We start from the raw sequence: 22,103 nt of genomic DNA, 5'->3' as shown, positions 1-22,103 counted from the left end.
TTAAATAATATTTTGGATAGTTAAATAATATCTTCCCATCAATAATCGATTCTATAAGGGGCGGAACGTCACATTCCCTTTCAACCACCAGAAAAAAAAATTTTATTTAAAAAAAATTTTTTTTTTTTTTTTTTTTTCAAAATATTAAACTAGAGTAGTAGTGCTTAGTGTATCATTCCCCGTTGATTCGCAAGATTACAAATAATCACCACTAATAATCAAGGGAAAGTAGGATGGTCACTGCAGCAAATAACGGAAATTGCAAAATATGACCCGAAGTCCTAGTAAAAGTGCTAAAGATGAGACATAATTTATAATGACAAATAAGTGTCGAATTGGCAGTAAATCCAAAGTTGAACTATCCATGGACATCAGATTTATAAGGAGTATATCCAAGGACGAACAACCAGGCAAAGGTGAGAGCCAATTCATACCATAACGCAAGTACATATACTAAAGTCACCAATGAAATCAATAACTATAATAAGTGAAGAATCAAACACTCAATCCTAAATTGGACTAGCAATGGACACCAGATTCGTAATAGCATATCCAGAGAAGAACAACTAGGAATATTTATAGAATAATTTTCACCAATACCAACTAATATAAATAGTGAACATACCAAAGGAATGCAAACACATTAACCAAAATAAATGTGGAATCAGACACTCAATCCAAAGTCAGACTATCAATGGACAACAGATTCACAAAAGCATATCCAATGAAGAACGACCAGGAAGATTTATGGACCAATTCACATCCAATACTAAATAACTAACTAAATTAGCTCTAGATCTACCCTCATCCGGTAATATGAGCCTATCGAAACTAAATAGTAAAAATAAAGGATGAACTTATAAGTTCTATGACTCCATGGTAAATACAAAATATGACGGGAACGAGCTCCCAATCTTTCATAAGACTGTATATTCATGTGAACATACATAGGATTATCCAGGAGATATTCCTGAATCTAAGCAACAATTAATGCCTAAGGAAAGAAGAGGGAATCTACTAAAAAGAAAATCAATAATTTGTCCCAGTGGGTTAATCACTAACATTACGACTCTACGTCTATGGAAAGTCAAGCATCTATATACTATGAACTAAGAGACATAAAATAAGCAAACTAGACTTCCCTATTATCGTGTGAAAATGTGCCTGGAATATTTGGAACAATTGCACAAGAATGGTTAGGAAGTGTTGTACACCATTTCCCAACCAGAAATATTATCATGGATAAACATCTGCCTACTCTGACAAGAAAGACATGGATTACGAAATCGGATAGCAGTGATCAGTTGCTGAACTTCGAACCCACGTATTCACCAACTTTGAGCATTAACAGACTAGTTCATAAGAAGAAATATGAAGGACTCAAGAATTCATTTATAAATCAAAATTCCAAATTCATTCCAGAATCATCCTGTGGAGGAAGTAAGAATCCGAATTAATATAAAGTATTTAAGGTACCTGTGACAAATATCAATAAAGTAACCCAATAACAAATTAACAACCACAACTTCTTTCCAATATGGCAAATCCAATGACATGATATAAAAACAATAAAAAAAAATAATAGGTATGTAATCAAATATCCAAGATATAACACATAATCTAAGATATGGTAGTGTAACATAGCTCCATCTATATTAAGCAAGAATACTTGTATGAGCCCACACATCCAAATATCTTAATATATAATAATCAACAGCCCTTTTATTCTGAGAGGTTGAGTACAAAACTAAGAGTACAAGTGGAGGTTATTAACTTGGTAATACTACTGGCTGGATTAGTATTTGAGAATATTTGTCGATAATGACTCAAATGCAATCTATAATACAAAAAAATAATAATAAACTCATACAAGCGGTATTACACAAGAATTCGGTACCTAATAACTAATACGTGAGAAATCATCAAGCCATGCCGAAGGATAAAAATTGCTATGGTCAGGCATTATCTGGTGATTAACAATTTAAACTAAAATACTATACCATAATAAAACTAATTAAAGGCAAACACAGGAAGATATTAGCTTAAACAACCCTGTTAAGCTAATCTTCTTCCGATGAAGTTGAAGAATCCACATCGTCCATGGTGTTGTCAGGCAGTAAATCCTTTACATGAAATTGACCAATTCGCTTATTAGTCGAATTGTCCTTTAATTCATAAATCAAAGGAGATATTACCCTTGAGACAGTACATGGGACATATTTCTGGCAAAACTTTGCAGAAATGGCATCACCCTTATTGGATTTGACAAAATTGCGCTTTAAGACTCGATCACCAACAAAGAATCGCAGATCTCGTTTCCTCAAATTATAGTGCTGCTGGTTCCTTAGGTAAGAAGTTTTTAACTTCTTCCTAATGTCTGCGAAAATATGAGGTAACGTCTGGAGATCATCTAAGCGATGAAGTTTCTCAGATATTTGAGGAAGATTTTCGGAATTGTCTGAAATTACACCAAAATAATCACCTGATAAAGCCACATTCCTACCAAAATTCAAATATGCTGGAGAGCACTGGGTAACTTCATGGACAGAAGTCCTTATGGCTTGAGCTATGGAATGAATATATTGATCCCAAGCTCTGTGATCAGGGTAAGTATAGGACCTTAGAGCTGTGACAATACTGCGATTTACTCTCTCAGTATGATTTGCTTGTGGATGGTAGGCAGCATTATAAAAGGTCTTTTGAACCTTATATTTAGCTAGAAGATCTTTAAAGGCCTTCGATACAAACTGAGGACCGTTGTCACATGACACAATTTGAGGAACACCATACACCAAAAAGACTTGTTCCTCCAAATATTTTAAAATTGCTGGAGTTGTGGCCTGGCGAAGGGGACAAACTAAAGGAAATTTAGTGAAATAATCCACAACTACCAGGCAATAGGTATTACCCTTGTAACTCCGAGGATAAGGTCCAATGAGATCCATTGAGATCATCTGCCAAGGAAAATTTATGTTCCTGAAGGAACCCATAAGTCCAGCCTGTGGTAGGTTACTTGGTTTACAAGTAGCACAAACCATGCATTTAGAAATGTACCTTTTTATAGACTTCCGCATACCAGGCCAATAATATAATTCGGCAATACGGTGATAAGTCTTATAAAAACCAAAATGACCCGCCGTAACTTCATCATGGAACATATGCAGAATATTTTCCCTATTTGGCGTAGGTACAACTATTTTCCACTCCGACATATTGGATAAGGACTCTATCGGACTTAAGATGTGTTTGTACAGAATATTATTCTCTACCTTAAAATCAGGATATTTTTGTGGGTCTTGAGTGACCCTATCAATCATATTCTGATACCACATATCAGGACTTAAAGAGGACAGATCTAGGACATTAATATCATGGACACGTGAAAGAGCATCTGCGACCACTACCCCGTTTGCCTTTCTATGGACAATCTTATATGAATAGGCAGCCAGTTTGCATATCCATCGAGAAAGCCTCTGTGAAGGGTTTTTCATACTATGAAGCCATACTAAGGAACTATGATCAGTAATTATAGTGAAATTACGACCTTCCAGATAATAACGAAAAGCTTCTAACCCATGGATGATAGCTAAGAGTTCTTTCTCCGTAGTTGAATAGTTTTTCTGGGCCTTGTTCAACTTCTTACTAGTGTACGCTATGGGGTGTTCGGAGCCATCTTTCAACTGAAATAATACGCCTCCAGAAGCTGTATTAGAGCAATCTGTCATTAGATAAAAATGCTCATCAAAATTAGGTGACATCATAACCGGAGCGCTCGTTAAAGCATCTTTAACGCGCCTAAAAGCTTCGTCAGCCTCAGGAGTCCAAGTAATGGTCTGTCCCTTTTTCCTGTTCTTCAAAAGATCAGTAAGAGGTGACAACAAAGTGGAGTAGGACGGTACAAATCGCCGATAATAGCCACACATTCCCAATATCCTACGGACTTGGGTGGTGGTCTTTGGTATAGGAAAATTTTTGATAGCAACTATTTTCTCAGGATCAGTCCTCAGCCCCTGGTTATCCACAACATAACCCAAGAACTTAAGACTAGGGCGACAAAACTGACATTTATCCAGATTGACCGTTAGATTAGCTTCCTTAAGACGTAAAAATAACTTATCTAAAATTTCCATATGAAGGGAAAAATCAGGAGTGACAACCAAAATATCGTCTAAATAATAGAAAACATAGGGCTCTAACGGTGGACCAATGACTAAATCCATCAGACGACACATTGTCTGAGGAGCAGAAACAAGACCGAAAGGCATGGTGACAAACTGGAATAATCCTTTACCACTGACAGCAAAAGCAGTATACTTCTTGCTCTCTTCACTCAGTGGGATCTGTAGGAAGGCCTTAGACAAATCAATAGAAGAGATGTATTTGGCATTCTGAAGTTTGCTCAAAATCACATCTATTCTGGGGATAGGATAAGCATCCCTGTTAGTTGTGATACTGTTTAGTTTTCGACCGTCAAAGCAGATCCTGAAGGATCCATCCTTCTTCTTCGTTAACCAGAGCGGAGAACAGTAGGACGATGTTGAAGGTTCTATGATATTTAAAGCAAGCATCGAATCTACTTCCTTTTCTAAATCTGCCTGCCAGGCTTGAGGTATGGGGTACTGATATAATCTGAAAGGAGTGGGATTTCCCACTTCGATAGTGTGAGAGATTAACGACGTACGACCTAGTTTGTCTTTTGAAGAAAGAGTAGTAAATTTAGAGATCATACTCTCTAATTGCCTTTGTTCAGAGCTTGATAAACTAGCAAAATCGTGAATAGCACTAAGGGTAGATAAATTAAATTCAGATATGGAAAAAGAAAAATCAGAACAACTTAAGGTACTATTGAAAGCATTGAAAAAGTCCATACCTAAAATTATAGAATTCTGCACGGAAGGAATAACATAAAATGTAATTTCCCTACATAAATCTGCCACTGTGATTTTAATTTGGAGTTTGCCCGTAATGGACTGAACTGTACCATCTGCAGTAGATACTTGCAAAGATGAAATGGGCATAATGGGAATACTAGAATTTTTCAATAAATTTAACGAATGTGCCCCTATCAATGAAATATTAGAGCCACTATCTAACAAAGCTAAACACGATTGTCCTAAAATTTGAATAGGAAGATATGGCCTATTATCATTTTGTTTCCTAACTAATAACGAATTAATATCTAGATCTAAAGTATTTGGTTGTCTACAACCGTTATATGGAACTAACCCAGACGTATCATCATCATTAACAAAACTAGAATCTAATATAGATAATGGAACCACATTACTATCACAATTATTATTGTTACGTTGAACACTACCAATCAAAGAAGCGTTTGTAAATGACCATCTGTGATCATTTGAATCAAGCGAATCTAACGTATTATCTATAGAAATAAATTTCTGGTTTAATTTTGTTTTGTGGTGTGTGCTGCTTTCTTGAACGACACCCCTTTCCCTTTTCGTGAAGATGGGTTTGGGTTGCTGGATGTGCTTGGTCCAGCAGTTTCGTTTGACGATGGGGTTTGATTCCCTGATTGGATGTTGGACGGAGAAACGTTCAGGGGACGGACCTCCGACGTGTCGTTTCCCGAACACTTAGAACAGTTTCTTTTAAGGGTGTTCTCTCGGCCACAACCATGGCAGAAAATACGATTTTGAGGAATCCCACAATTGTAAAATGGGTGACCAGGCTGATCACAATTCCAGCAGACAAGAGAACTAACAACCGAAACATTATGTTCATGACCCTTATTTAGCCAAGAACGTTGCCTAAAGGAAGTTGGCTGAGAAGAAGAGTTAGAAGAGGATCGAGATGTGGATGGAGGTTGAGAAGACCAGGATAACGTTTCCTCCAAACGTTTGCATTTTATAGTAAGGTCATCAATGTTCTGAATGTCCATAAGAGCTAATTGTTGATGATAAAAGGGCAATAGACATTTAAGGATGATTTTAATTTTAGCTAAATCTGACAAAGGAGTGTCTAAACGACTACACATACCTAATATAGTATTAATAAACATAGTAACAGATTCCCCAGGTTTCTGCTTATGATTCTTAATTTGATCTAATAAATCATCCTGGAATGAATACGGAAGAAAATCCGACTTCAACTTTTTAATCAGATCAGACCAACAAGAAAAATTACCCCTGTTATTCATAAACCATGTAAAAGCGGTCCCGGTGAACAACTCAGCAGAAGCAGCAAACAAATCCTCTTCAGAAACACCTCTAGATATTCGAAGACATTCAACCCTTTCTAAAAATGACATCACATCAGTGTGCTGTTTTTCACCTGAAAATGAAATACCCCATTTGTGTACTTGAACAGGTTTGGAGTACGTAAAGCTAGGTACATTGACTGAAGCATTAGGAGTAGAGGTAGCAATGGGGTTAACTCTAGAATCAAGTTCACCCTCTAGTGTTAATATTTTAAGAGAAACAGACCTCTTGAACGGTTCCTGTTCTTCAGAAGGACAGTGTAGCAAGTGTACACGGGCAGAAATATGGCCTAGACGAGATGTTAATCGCGCATACTCTGTATCCTTTACAGTTCCCCTAAACTTTTCGATTTTTTTAGACAAGCTGTCCAATGTTTCAGTGATTCCTTTTTGTTGTTCCTCAAAAGGAAGGGATACAGCTGAAATTTGGAGAAAACTTCTATTGCCAGCTTCTTGTTTCAAAGCACCTCTCAAAAGATTGCGTTTTTTATCGACAGTTGTCGACTCCTCTGGCATTATGTCCCGAATCTTTAATTCATAATCCAATTCATCCACCAGAAGATGTTCAGCTTTAAAAGCACACATGATGAGAGCAAAGTTATTGACAAATAGTCCAAAGAACAGAAATATGAAAAATATGAAAATATGAAAGTTTGCACGCAAAATATATATAATATAAACCGAGAAAATATCAGCAACACACCAACAAAATCAAAATAGCCAGCAAAAAAAAAAAATATATATATAATGCAGTATATAATCTAATAAATAAGATCAAATAAATATATAAGATCAAATAAATGGATAAATAATCCAATAAATATTGTATACTCAAGTAAACCTACTACCTAAATACTGGAAGTAAATTTTTTTATTTATATGTAACTTACCACCACTCTAGAAAAAATATATATCTATAATAATAATAATAATAATCAACACTTAGTTGTACCTCCAACTATACCACTATTGACTGAAGAAATAAAATTGTTATATGAATTATATTATTAATAGCAATATTAAATATAAGTTCCCAATAAAAATTCAAAATCTAACCCAGAATGTAAGCTGCACAAACATATACTATAATGAGGTCCCAAAATATAAACAAAAATCAAAACAGCGTTTAAGAATACCTGATATGTATCAGAAATTAAAAATAAAATAAATAAGTAACAATATGTGTATAGGATACCAAACGGAAATAACAAAGAGATTTCAGATAAAAGAGAAGAATTGACCTAAATGAATACTGTCTCAGACCAAAAATAAAGCCACCACGTTGGAAAGCCGATGTAACAACTAGCTGATGATTTTCTGTTGGAGTGAATGAAAAGGGAGTGGTAAACTCCAACAGAAGTAGTAAAGAAGAAGATCTACTTAATGTAGCCAAAGGACAAAAATGTGTGGCTTCTCCGTTGAAGAAGCTGGAGTAACTAAAATACAACTTTGTAGTAGTATTTGTATGGAAGGATGCCAAGACAAAGAATATCGAATTGATACAGGACTAGAGATGAGAAATCATTAATAGATAGATATAACTTGAATGGCTAGCTAAATATGTATGAGAAGGGCCACTTGACACTCAAGGAAGGATTCGGCCAATTTGCACGGCTATTTTTGGCCAGACAATAGATTAAAGGAAGTGACAATGATGGCTCGAAAAGAAGATATGAAGATAATGTTCAGAAAATAGATAGAGTAAATATAATAATATACTGAAAATAGAATGAATTTTTGGGCGCCAGAAGAAGGATAACTAGGTTAACGCTCTTCCAGGTATTCTACGCTGCTATAGAGTATGTTAAATTTGTAGTACAAGTATGTGAAAAGTTATTAAAGATTATTAAATTATAAAATATACTACTAAAAATAAAGGAGTAATAAGAAAAAAAAAATCACAATAAATGTATATTTATTGAATGTAACTACTAGATCTTTTTAACAATCTCTGAGTTAGGACAAGTAACTAGTGTGTAACTCTAACATGACAGGAAAAAGTGATACTAGTGAAAGTCAATTACAAAATCATCATACAACTATGATCTAAGAATACTCTTTATAAGGTTAGAAAAACTGACTACGGGTACCTCTAATACAGGAAGTACAACTTACAACTAGGTTAGTAGAACCCTCACCAAATAATAATTGTACGTTTATAATACGTACACCTTAATTAAATACTACCTGATACTATATATAACATATAAATACCTCACTGTGAGTGGGACAGGCACAAGCCTTATTGAATAAATAAACCTACGAGTGGATACACAGATCCTTTTCCTAACTCGTGGTTTATAATAGTAATAATAACAAGTGAAACCAAAAACTAATCTGAGGGATTAGAATCCAGAAGTTCATATGAATTTAATAAATTAAAGTTAAAGTTAAATAAAGTTAATAAGTTAAAGTTAAGTAAAGTTAATAAGTTCGAGTTAAATAAAGTTAATAATTACAATTTTGACTAATATGTGAAGTTAATTTTTAAAAATTTAATTAAACATATACTAAAATAATGGAATGAGTTTAAATAATTATACAAAAGTGGAACACAGCCTAAAAATAATCAAGATAAGAGTACCGACTACTATTATCAGGGAAAATATCTGAGCTCAGAAATTTATACCTTTATAGATTGCAGAGTGTTGGGGAACGCTATCAATTAAATATTATGTTGTAAAGAAAAAAAAACCTATAAAAAATATAAAGCAGGAAAAATGTGTGTGCAATTGAACTATAAAAAAAAATGTACTAAATATCACAAAACCAGTCTGTCTTTAATAAGAGCACAGTAAATGTTCCCAAACAAACCACTCTTTCCTAATCTTGAAGTTGATGTAATGAGCACCCAAGGGTGCTAACTCTCGCTAGCAGCTGTCCTGCTGGAGGTACAGGAGAGGAAGACTGGTAGAAAGCAGCTGAAGGTACTCAAAACTGTTGGAAAGCAGCTGGAGGTACTCAAAAAAAGAAAATGTGGAAATAATCCAGGCTGGTCGCCTATTGATTGTTTCTCTCTGTGTGGTCTGGCCTTGGTGTTGTTGTAGGGTGGCTTTAAGATTTCATGGTAGGTGCTAAAAAAAAACACAGTGTGGTGTTACTACCAATCTACCAATGTCAAAAAAAAAGAAGCAAGAGATACGAGGAGGTGTTTTTATTCCTATGGGAATAAGAAGAAATAGGTCATTAAGTCCAAAAACTTGAATGACTAGACAGCTTGACCTTTTATCAGGTTGCTATCAGATGACCTTGGTCAAATAACACAAGTAATTTCCAATTGAAATACAAAATATAATTACTGTGAAAGAATATTTTATTATAATATATACACCGGTATATAGATATATTATACAAGGATGAAATATAGTAAGACTAAGCGATGGATACTTATTTGTTCATCGTTCAAAAGATAGGAGTTCTGTAGACTTGAAAGGAATATAAAAAATGGAGTTTAAATTAGCTCTATTTTCCAACTGGAAGCACAAATTAACAACGAATATTGAATTATCTCTAGATGAGTTTGATCCATGAAAATAAAACATAAAAACCATGAAAATAGACTATGTGAAACTTAGTTAGCAAATGTCAAGGACTTCCAAAATGGCTGAATAAAATACTTAATAAAATGTGTATTTACCGGGGTAGAACTCATTGGATATAGTATGCTCTAAAATTCTTCAAATCCACTGCTGCTGGATAACTTCACTATACTTTTATTGTAATATTTAATCAATTTGGAACTGAGAATTAGAGGTGAATAATTGAGTCTAATGACCCCGCACACTACGATTCAGACCGAACACTCGAGAAACAATGGCAATCCAAGGCTCACGTTCACAGCTGAATCCTTCGTACCCCTCTACTAAGCATTGGCTGTCAAAGTGGGGAAACCAATGTTGCCACGTTTTAAATGTGACGTCATCAAGCATTTAAAAATTCTGAGATGGGTTTAAGTTCTATTTGAATAAACATTGAAAGAAAATAATTCTGAAAATAATTAAATAATATTTTGGATAGTTAAATAATATCTTCCCATCAATAATCGATTCTATAAGGGGCGGAACGTCACAACTCTACCGACAAACGAAGACAGGAGATTCTTCAGATAATTTTAAGACAATTTAGCTCAATTGGCCTAGTACGAAAATGCTTCCTAAGGGAGCTAGAGCTCTTTGAAGATGGCGGCTTGTAATTAGTTTTTCTTAAATACCTCAAGAAAGCTTCAATTGAGAAAAACGAAAATCGGTACGTATATTTATCTTCCAGAGATAAATCGATTTCATCCATTGCCAATTCCTAGTACCGATCATAGGCGTCCATTTTGGGTAGGGCAACGGTTATTTTACCTCATCACTTTTTTGTCTTTAACTTTTCAGCATTTTTGATACTAGTAATTAAATTGTAAGGTATTCTAGTACTAAAAGGTACTCTTGCTTTAAGTGGGTAGGATACACGGTTTTCTGGAAAAATCGAATTGAAAATTTTTCGTTTTTTGAATTTGAATAAAAATTGAAAAAAATTTTCAAAAAAAACGGTGTATTTTACCAACTTAAAGCAAGAGTGACTTTTAGTACTAGAATTCCTCATAACTTATTAATAATCTAGAGTCAAAAATGCTTAAAAATTAAAGACAAAAATGTTATGCGATAAAATAACCGTTGACCTACCCAAAACGGACGCATATGACCCGTACTAGAAATTAGCAATTAATGAAATCGATTCATCTCTGAAATATAAATAAACGTACCAGTTTTCAGATTTCTAAATAGTTTTTTTTTTAATTTTTTTTTTGGAAATTAAAAAGAAGAAAAATTTTCAAATTGATTTTTCTAGAAAACAGTGTATCCTATCGACCTAAAACAGGAGTACCTTTTAGTTGTAAAATACCTCACAATTTAATAATCCAGAGTAAAAAATGCTTAAAAATTAAAGACATGCGAAAAAAAGTTATGCGATAAAATAACTGTTTCCCTACCCAAAACGGACGCCTATCACCGGTACTAGAAATTTGCAATTCATGGGGTCGATTAATCTCTGGAAGATAAATATGTGTACCAATTGTGGTTTTTCTTAATAAAAGCGTTCTGGAGTTATTTAAGAAAAACTAATTACAAGACGCCATCTTCAAAGAGCTCTAGCTCCCTTAGGAAGCATTTTCGGACTAGGTGAATTGGGTTAAAATATCTTAAAATTATCTGTGGAATGTCCTGTCTTCGTTTGTCGGTAGAGTTTCTGGACACTCTGTATAGTGTTTTATTAATTGTTACCATATTCTCCGGTTAACCCGGATTTTCGATAACCTGGATCGGCCGCGGTCCTGATTAATCCGACTTATTGAGGTTCCACTGTAATAATTTTTTATCTTTTATTAATACATTTTGATATGCTTCTTTTCATGAGCATTTTTCAGTGCGTCACAAATGATAGAAAAAAAGGTAAGTCCGTGACAATATACATTTTAGTGACATGACATTTTAGTTAAATCTGACAGTTGTCAAATTTCATTTGCAATTTTGCATAAAAACAAATCAATTCTGTTTATTGCATTTATAAAATGGTATTTTCTTTGATTTGTATAGTCTTATAAATTGTACAGATTATATTCGTAGATATATTATATAATTCGAAAATAATTTTTATTTCGATTATGGCGCCATCTATTGACAACTAGAATAAATGTTATAAATGTCACCGACGAAATGTAATCACCGACGTGCGTTTTTTACTGTCACATGCAATTTAACGCGTTAGAAATAAATAGAAAAACTGTGACGCACTGAAAGATCCTCATGAGAAAAAGCATAGTATCACTTTTCTACTTTCATTTGGCATACGCAGAATTGTCCTATCTTCATTATTTTCTGTCATTTGTTATTGCAAAACAAAGGTCTCTGGGATAAACAAATAGAATAACTTTTAAACTAATTATGGATCGGTCTCAAATTTTGAGGGCTTGTTACGTACCCCAATACCCAACTTTGAGTGAAAGACTAAGTTAGTTTTAGTAAAAGTTATTAATAAATAACGATGTTCAGTTATTTTGCAGTTTACGAAGCAACAAATTATCTTTTTGACTTTCAAAAATCGTCATTTTGAAGGTTTTTCAATGTTCTAAAAAAATAAATTTTGTAATTTTATCTCAATTTAGTCAACTATTTAGCTTTTTAATTGAGTGCAAAAAATGGAAAAATCGCGTTGATTGCACTAAATTGTTAATAATTAAAAAACGGGCGCGAACTCTAGGCAGGAAACATGAAGGTTTTCATCCTATAGGTCAACAGTCAACAATAACTAAAAAAGCAGTCAGCTACCTCCATATTTCAGTGTCCCGAACATGGTCTATTTCTTGCTTATTTCCCTGGAGTATATCTGTGCGACGACACGAACCTTATCTACTTGTAATAATACAGTTTGAAAATCCCAATTCTAACTCGATGTCCTACTGTAGACAAGTCAAATCTTTAGTTTCTGCAAAATGTGCAATATTAAAGTATGCAATGGCCCACCGCCTTTGCCCAGCTGCCGGCGGCCTAATAATCACTAAGTTCATTACTTCAGTCCTTTTTGAATGAATAGTGTTAAGATAACCGAATGCTATGTTTGTTTTATTTTTGTTATGAATGCAATTTGTTTTATTCTATTTAGAAATGAATGCCCTCTTCTATTTCATTGATGGATGAAGTTACATACTTGTTATTCGATTTTAATTTTTATACACAAATATTTTTTGTACAGTATTTTTGCCGCACTCTCACAATTTGCCGCCCTTATAATGCCTAATGGATAAAGCAGCCCTGGTGACAATGGAAAAGAAACTAGAAGCATTAGGTAGAATTGATAAAGGCGTAATTGATACGTAATTTAGATGTGTACTGTGCATATATATTTCATGTTATTTCAATTATAACAGAGTTTATCTGTAAGTATACCGTATTTTTTGAATTTTCACCATTTTCTCCGGCTAACCCGGATTTTCTATAACCCGGATCGGCCGCGGTCCCGATTGATTTGAGTTAACGAGGTTCCACTGTATAACAATCCATTTAAAAAGGAACGCTTTTAACCAGTGCGTTCTACCAGTCCTCACATACGGAACATAAGGCAAGCCGCACACCAAAGAAACATGAAACGAAAAACATGAAACACTGAAAATAAAACACTGCTAAACAAATCTCAAAGTCCGCCTATAATCCGGTCAACTTAGACATCAAAATAGTTGGCAAATAACAAAAATTGCTGGAGAGCCAAATTTTGGTGGAGAGCTAGAGTTTACCATAACAAATAAAGTTTTAAAAGTCCCCATCGATCCCATGTGTGCAACAAAAGTTATTCGGGGTCAAATGTCAAAATTAGAGGTTTTTTGGATTTTTCTCGAAACGGTAAGTTTTATAAAAAAAAGCATCAAACCAAAGTTGCAGATATTAACATTCTCTACAAAAATAGTCCTTACAATTTTTTTCTTAAGAGTTACCATTCCTGAGATATCGCGATTTTAAAAGTTACTTTATACATTATATGCACATATAAGCCACGTATAATACATAATGTGGCACTTAAGATAAGTATAAATGCCTATTTGTGTCTCTTTTATATAATATATTATACTATTCTGAAAATATTTCTTCAAAAGATAATCAGTCCCAAACTGAATTTCCTCATCCATGTGGCCTTGAAAAACATTTGGCTATACCATTGTTTAAAAAAGAACAGATTGTCTATTGTAAACAATGGCTACAGTATTGTCCGTAGCTCTTGTTCATATTATCTGTTTCTTTTAGTGCTAAAGGTTCAGTTCAAGTGAATATAAGTACGTATTACAAGCGTCTACCATTTAGCAGACATTACGGGCTTACAGTGACAGTGGTATTTGACTACAGTGACTCGACAAAGAATATTAAAGCTGCAGAACAACGTCGTCGAACTACAAAAACATCATCGGGTTCCGAAATTATCTTTGATGAAAATAAAACAGTTCCAGAGAATCAACAACAATTTTTCGCTAACATTAATAATAAATCTCGTTTCATTTCCATGTTAACTGACAAATTAACAGCTGTGAATATTGAAGGAAGCAAGCTAAAAATGACGCAAATGTCCTTATAATTGAGACAGCAATTGAAAAATTTAAGGCAACAAACACAACAATTGTAGTTGGTGAAGATGTTGATTTGTTAGTACTGCTTACTGCAAGGACTCCAGTAGATAAAGTTATTTATTTTCTGAAACCTGGAAGGGTTCAACAGCGAACAGGGATATATTCTTCGAAAGTTTATCGGTTTATCCCAAATCCCAAAAGTACATTTTATTTTTACATGCGATAACCGGCTGCGACATTACGTCAGCAATGTACAGAAGGGGCAAAACGTCAGTACTTAAATTATTCGAAAAAAAAGATTTGACTGACTGCTGTAAAGTTTTTACAGAACTTGATTCCACACCGCAAACAATAATTACGGAAGGAATTCGCTTTCTTCTTGCGGTTTATGGAGCCTTAAAAAAAAGTTGTCTTGATAAATACCGATACTTAACTTTTGTAAAAAATAAGCGAAACAAGAAACAAGTACAACTATCATGTCTTTCTCCAACATCAGCATCTGCTTTTCAACATTTGTATCGAGTATATTATTAAGTTCAAACATGGCTAGGCAATGAACTGAATCCAGAAGACTGGGGTTGGAAATTAATAGATAATACTCTGGAACTGATTAAAACCTTACTCCCACCTGCTCCAGAAAAACTCCTTAACACTATTTTTTGCAACCGCAAAAAAGGTTGTAATACCAAATGTGGATGTAAAAAAGTCGGGTTCCTGTGTTCTCTAGCGTGTACCAACTGTCAAGGTCAGTCTTGCTCAAATGTCCAGTTTAGTACAACAGAGGAAGACTCCTGTGATTTTAATGAAGAGACCAACAATGATTCAGTCACATTTGAACAATATTTGAACATCCAGCAAGAGGAAGAGGAAGAAGATGAAATCGAAGAGGACTTGACTGTTGAAGTAGACTTTTAAGAATATGAATCTGATTAAAATATCTAAAGAAATCAAAACAATAGTTAACCTAATAATCAATAGCAATATCAATAATCAATATCAATAATAAGGTAATATCTAGAACTTGACCGGTATTGTTTCCTTAAATTATCCTAAAATTGTCAAAACAGTTAGTGGAGTAGGCCTACAGGGGAAACCACGGTAAATAAAAACGCGCCGAGTACACTACATCACAGATGGTGTGGAAACGTGTGCATATCATGTATAATGTGACTCTTAGAATCGCGATATCTCAGGAATGGCAACTCTTAGGAAAAAAATAGTAAGAACTATTTTTGTAGAGAATAAGATCTACAACTTTGGTTTAAGGTTCTTTTTTGATAAAACTTACCGTTTTCGAAAAAAATCCAAATCTCAAATTTTGACCTTTGACCCCGAATAATTTTTGTTGCACACATGGGATCGAGCGGTACTTTTAAAACTTTATTTGTTATGGTATACCCTAGCTCTCCACCAAAATTTGGCTCTCCGTCAATTTTTGTTATTTCAAATGTCTGTATAGACCGGGTTACTACCAATGAAACGAGTGTGATTCATGCTCATGACACATTTTTATTTTCGGAGAGTTTCATAAATGGCCGGACGTATATTTGTTTAGCAGTGTTTTATTTCCATGAAACGTAATTTACGTTTCATGTTTATTTGATGTGCGGCCTGCCTAAACCTTAACTCTCACAAAACATCAGCTGAACGATTGAGAATGATACAACGAAACATGGAGAGATCAATGCTTGGAATAAGAAGACATAGAGTAAGAAACGAGAAGGTTCGTAGGCAAACCGGAGTGGAAGATATTATCGGACGAATTACAAAGCAAAAATGGAGATGGGAGGGGCATGTTGCAAAAATAAAAGATAACAGGAGGACAAATAAAATTGTTTGAGTGGAGACCAAGAGGAGACAAGCAAGCCGAGGAAGACACCTAACGCGTTGGACCGACGACCTCAAAAGAATTATGACCAATTGGAGAGCAGAGGCGCAGAACAGAAGAAGATGGACATATCTGGAGGAGGCCTATGTTCAACAATGGACAAATCAGGGCTGACTGATAATGATGTTTGTAATAATAATAACATACTTACCAGGAAGTATCCATTTTTTGAAAGATTAAATTGAATTGTTTTTCTTCTTCATATACGATATTCGCTGCGCTTACAAGAATTTCTCTTAATTGTTCTTTATTCATTCTTCTATCGTCTTCTTGATCAAATTCATTTTTAATTGCAATTAGTTCATTATCTTCTAACAGTTTATGAAGTTCGTAACTTGTGTCTTTATAGATCTTTTGTAGCTGTTTTGTAAACGAAATAGGGTTCATTTTTTCTAACTAAAATTATTAGTAAAAATATTTTGACATATATATGTCAAAATTTATTAGACACTATTATGGCAGGTATTTTAGAAGTATTTTGGTAAATACTCGTAAATACATACAAGAATAAAAACCGCTAAACGACGTAAAAATTAGTGGCGCATACAATACAAGAATAAAAAACCGCTAAACGCCGTAAAAATGAGTGGCGCATAAAATATTCCAGCTACAAAAGATCTGATATGAATGTTACGTGGCGCGAAAATGGATTTTCATTTGATGCAAAACAAAATTTTAGTTTTATTTTAAAATATTTTTCCATAATATTTGCTAAATTTGAAGTAAACGCGCCACAAAAGAGTAACTTTGATACAGTTTGAATTTTGAAACTCTTGTGGCGCGTTTACTTCAAATTTAGCAAATATTATGGAAAAATATTTTAAAATAAAACTAAAATTTTGTTTTGCATCAAATGAAAATCCATTTTCGCGCCACGTAACATTCATATCAGATCTTTTGTAGCTGGAATATTTTATGCGCCACTCATTTTTACGGCGTTTAGCGGTTTTTTATTCTTGTATCAGGAGTTTTTCAAAGGTATTTATAAATTAAATGTATGAAGTTGAATGCAATGTTCCTCTATTACACGTCAAGCTTTATAAATTGTCACCTTTGTTGCATTATCTCCCAAATGATCTAGTGTCCATCGAATATACACTAGATTTTTTTCTATTCGAAATAGATTGAAAAAAAATATATTGAGATGGCCGGTAAATGAAGTCGGATTGCCCGTTGCCAGATCAAATTTAGCGTCGTAACCACTACAACTACATAAACCATTTGGGAAATAATCGTTAATTGGATTATACTTTTGTATCTTAATAACTTCTAAACGGCTTAACCGATTTTGATCAGTAAACATGAGTTTGAAACGTATTAATCAGTAGTATCTGATGGATCTAAGGTCAAGTATGATAACTGAAGCTATTACAGGAATTATTGAGCTTTCGAAACCTTTTTTCCAACAAGAAATAGATTTTATCATATTTATGAAGCCTATAACCTAAAAATTCGAATTTTCCCGGATATGAGGTATACATCGTTAGATTCGTCTTGAGTCCTTCTACAAACGCTAAGTTATTGGTGCAATTCGTACGTTGAAATGTTGAGTAATTGTCGAAAAACCAAAATTTTCAAAGTTTAGTTTTTCAGTTTTTCGGCTATACTGAGCCGTGTATATGTCTGATCCTGACGGCTTAAACACCATTTGAAAGCTTAAGTCAACACTATTGATTTGATGTATTTGCGGTTCTCCTGCCTCTTCGTGATCCGAATATATATACCCCCAAAAAATATGCCGTTTTGTACCTACCAAGTCCTATAGCTGGCTTAGGGGTAGTCAAAAGTAACAAACTACACCGGTTCTAAATCGGCCCTGACCCCCTCTTTAAACACAGAGAAAAATATCAAATCGGTTTAACTTTCAAACCCACATACATACATATCCACAAACATTTTCCCTTTTTTAAATAAAAATTGAGTCACATTTCTAAGCTCTATAACTTTTGAATGGTATAACCGATTTTCAAAAAAAGACATGCGCTGGAAAGGTAATGATCTAAGGCGCTGGTAAGGCTATTAGAAGCCGCAAAGGTTGGACAAATTTTTAAACTTTTTGGGAGTTTTGGTGACGAGAACGAAAAAGAGACCCTAAATAGGAAGGGCCGTAAAATCTACACCCTTGGACCAAAATCGATGGTTGACATATAAATGGGTGAGTCTTTTCTGAACTTTAAGATGGGAGTTGGCCCAATTTTCAATTCAGTCAGATTTAGAAAATCGAAAATTTTGTGTATATATAGTGTCGCGTGTAGGGTGGTGTGGGTGTGCGCCACTGGCGAGAACTGCCGTTCTCTGGTAATGTTCAAAATTAGACATGCGTTGGAAAGGTAATGATCAGTACTGTTAGAAGCCGCAAAAGTCGGACTTAAATTTTCGAAGTTTTTGGGAGTTTTGGGGACCAGAACGAAAAACAGACCCTAAATAGGAAGGGCCGTAAAATCGACACCCTTAGACCAAAATGGATGGTTGACATATGAATGGGTGAGTCTTTTTCTGAACTTAAAGATGGGAGTTGGCAAAATTTTCAATTCAGTCATATTTAGAAAATTGAAAATTTCGTATATATAATAGTGTCGCGTGTAGGGGGTGTATTTCTGCGCCACTGGCGAGAACTGCCGTTATCTGGTAATCTTTCCGATATAAAACTAACAGCTTCGATAACTAATAAATCGAAAACTATTAATTTTGTCAAAAAAATGTATAATGAACATTTTTTGGTTATAATTAATATTTTTACCAGCATTTGCGGTCAACATATAAAAAAAATTGCCACCCTCGAGATGATATGGCAACCACCCCATGGTAAAAGCGTCTTTCGGCATCATATAGATTTTGATCCTTGGACTATCCACTACTTATTGTCAAATTTTTAAGCAAATCGATCCATTCTGTAAAAATTGCGAAGTGAAAAATTTCAGTTCCTGGACTAATTATACTTTTGGAGCTCTATAACTTCTGAACAAATTAACTGATGTTGAAATCTAAACATGAATTTGAAACGTATTGACAAGTAGTATCTGATGCATCCAAGATCGAGTATGATAACTGAACGTATTACAGGAATTATTGAGCTTGAAAAACCGTTTTTTCCCATAAGAAATAGATTTGATCATACTTATGAAGCCTATAACTTAAAAATTCGAATTTTCCCAGATATAAGGTATACACCGTCAGACGCGTCCTGAGTCCTTCTACAAACGCTCAGTTATTGGCGAAATTCGTAGGTTGAAATTTTGAGTAATTGTCGAAAAACCAAAATTTTCAAAGTTTAATTTTTCAGTTTTTTGGCTATGGTGAGCACTGCGTATGTCTCAGCTTGATCGCTTAGGCGCCATTTGAAAGCTTAACTCAACCCTATTGATTTAGTGTATTTGCGGTTTTCCTGTCTTTCAGACTGGAAAAAAAATTCAGATCGGTTTAACTTTTCCACACACATACATACAAACATACATACATATCCACAAACATTTTCCATTTTTTAAATAAAAATTGAGTCATATTTCTGAGCTCGATAACTTTTGAATGGTATAACCGATTTTCAAAATTAAACATGCGTTGGAAAGGTAATGATCTATGCTATCAGAAGCCGCAAAGGTCGGGCTTAAATTTTTGAAATTTTTGGGAGTTTTGGGGACGAGAACGAAAAACAGGCTTTAAATGGGAAGGGCCGTAAAATCCACATCCTTGGACCAAAATGAAGAAGTAACATATAGATGGACGAGTCTTTTCCTAAACTTTAAGATGGGATTTGGCCCAATTTTCAATTCAGTCAGGTTTAGAAAATCGAAAATTTCGTGTATATATAGTGTCGCTTGTAGGGGTGTTGTGCGCCACTGGTGAGAACTGCCGTTCTCTGTGGATTCCAGCTACAAAAGATCTGATATGAATATTAAGTGGCGCGAAAATGTATTTTCATTTTGATGCAAAACAAAATTCTAGTTTTATTTTAAAAGATTTTTCTATAATATGTGCTCAATTTGAAGTAAAACGCGCCACAAAAGGGTAACTTTAATAGAGTTTGAATTTTGAAACACTTTTGTGGCGCGTTTACTTCAAATTTAGCAAATAGTATGGAAAAATCTTTTAAAACAAAACTAGAATTTTTTTTGCATCAAAATGAAAATACATTTTCGCGCCACGTAATATTCATATCAGCTCTTGTGTAGCTGGAATATTGTATGCGCCACTCATTTTTACGGCGTTTAGTGGTTTTTATTCTTGTATCAGGAGTTTTTAAAAGTTATTTATAAATTAAATCTATCGAGTTGAATGCAATGTTTCTCGATTATACGTTAAGCTTTATAAATGGTCGCCTTTGTCGCATTATCTCCCAAATGATCTAGTGTCCATCGAATGTACACTAGATTTTTTTTCTATTCGAAATAAATTGAAAAAAATATTGGGATAGCCGGTAAATATACTCGGATCGCCCATTTCCAGATCAAATTTAACGTCGTAACCACTACAACTACATAAACCATTTCGGGAATAATCGTTAATTGGATTATACTTTTGTAGCTTAATAACTTCTAAACGGCTTAACCGATTTTGATCAATAAACATGAGTTTGAAACGTATTGACAAGTAGTATCTGATGCGTCTAAGGTCAAGTATGATAACTAAAGCTATTACAGGAATTATTGAGCTTGAAAAACCGTTTTTCCCATATGAAATAGATTTGATCATACTTATAAAGCCTATAACTTAAAAATTCGAATTTTCTTGGATATGAGGTATACACCGTTAGATTCGTCTAGATAGTCCTGTCGCCAGGGGGGGTACAACGGCCTCCTTAATTCAGATGGACTTACCCAAGTTTTTTTATATATTTTGACCCGCAGAATACGAATTTTTTGGGTAACAGTTGATCCGGATGTCGATAAGATTGTTATAGACAAAGAACTTGAGGAATTACATAAGAGCGATTTCTCGCAAAACGAAATATCTTTTTGTATTTTTTGGGTCATTTTAAGCAAAAAATATTCCTACAAGTTTTTTCGTAGAATGTATAGTTTTCGAGATAACCGCGGTTGAACTTTCAAAAAATCGAAAAATTGTAATTTTTGAACCCGAATAACTTTTGATTAAAAAATAAAATAGCAATTCTGCTTACCGCATTTGAAAGTTTAAGTCAAATTATATCTGTTTTGATTATTTGCATTGCTAAAAATTTATTATTTTATTGTTAAACAAAGTTATAAACACCTAGTATGTGAGTAATGTTTTCAATGATTTCTCATTTAAAATCGAACGAGTAGGTAGAGTAGCTACAAGTGCAAGCGAGGCAATTTCTACGTAGCATGCGTTAAAACGCATGTATTAGGTACGGGAAACACTATGTGTTTATAGATTTGTTTGACAATAAAAAAATTAATTTTTAGCAATTCAAATAATCAAAACCGATATAATTTGACTTAAACTTTCAAATGCGGTAAGCAGAATTGCTACTTTATTTTTTAATCAAAAGTTATTCGGGTTCAAAAATTGCAATTTTTCGATTTTTTGGAAGTTCAACCGCGGTTATCTCGAAAACTATGCATTCTACGAAAAAACTTGTAGGAATATTTTTTGCTTAAAATGACCCAAAAAATACAAAAAGATGTTTTGTTTTGCGAGAAATCGCTGTTATGTAATTCCTCAAGTTCTTTGTCTATAACAATCTTATCGACATCCGGATCAACTGTTACCCAAAAAATTCGTATTCTACGGGTCAAAATATATAAAAAAAAACTTGGGTAAGTCCATCTGAATTAAGGAGGCCGTTGTACCCCCCTGGCGACAGGACTTATGCCCGATTTCACCAACGATACCTAAATATTTAAGAATAACCTAAGTGGGTTTAGGTACTTCCTAACTCTAAAACGGCTTTCACCATACGATAAGAATTGCCTAAACCG

The 22,103-nt window shown here is 34.1% G+C and overlaps 1 protein-coding gene across 1 annotated transcript in view; it reads right to left on the bottom strand.

Moving 5' to 3' along the window:
* LOC114331270 (WD repeat-containing protein on Y chromosome) overlaps positions 1 to 16,589 on the bottom strand; it is a 97,867-nt gene extending 81,278 nt beyond the window's left edge. The window contains exon 1 of the mRNA XM_050649188.1: positions 16,355 to 16,589. Within this exon, the coding sequence (XP_050505145.1) occupies positions 16,355 to 16,458 (104 nt within the window). The 5' untranslated portion in view covers positions 16,459 to 16,589. The remainder of the gene's footprint in view (positions 1 to 16,354) is intronic.
* Between the last annotated feature and the right edge of the window lie 5,514 nt (positions 16,590 to 22,103).

Source organism: Diabrotica virgifera, chromosome 4 (assembly GCF_917563875.1).
Source record: "Diabrotica virgifera virgifera chromosome 4, PGI_DIABVI_V3a".
In the NCBI taxonomy this organism is placed as follows: Eukaryota; Metazoa; Arthropoda; class Insecta; order Coleoptera; family Chrysomelidae; genus Diabrotica; species Diabrotica virgifera.
The sequence above is the reverse complement of the archived record's forward strand: the minus strand, read 5'-3'. Positions and strand labels throughout refer to the sequence as shown.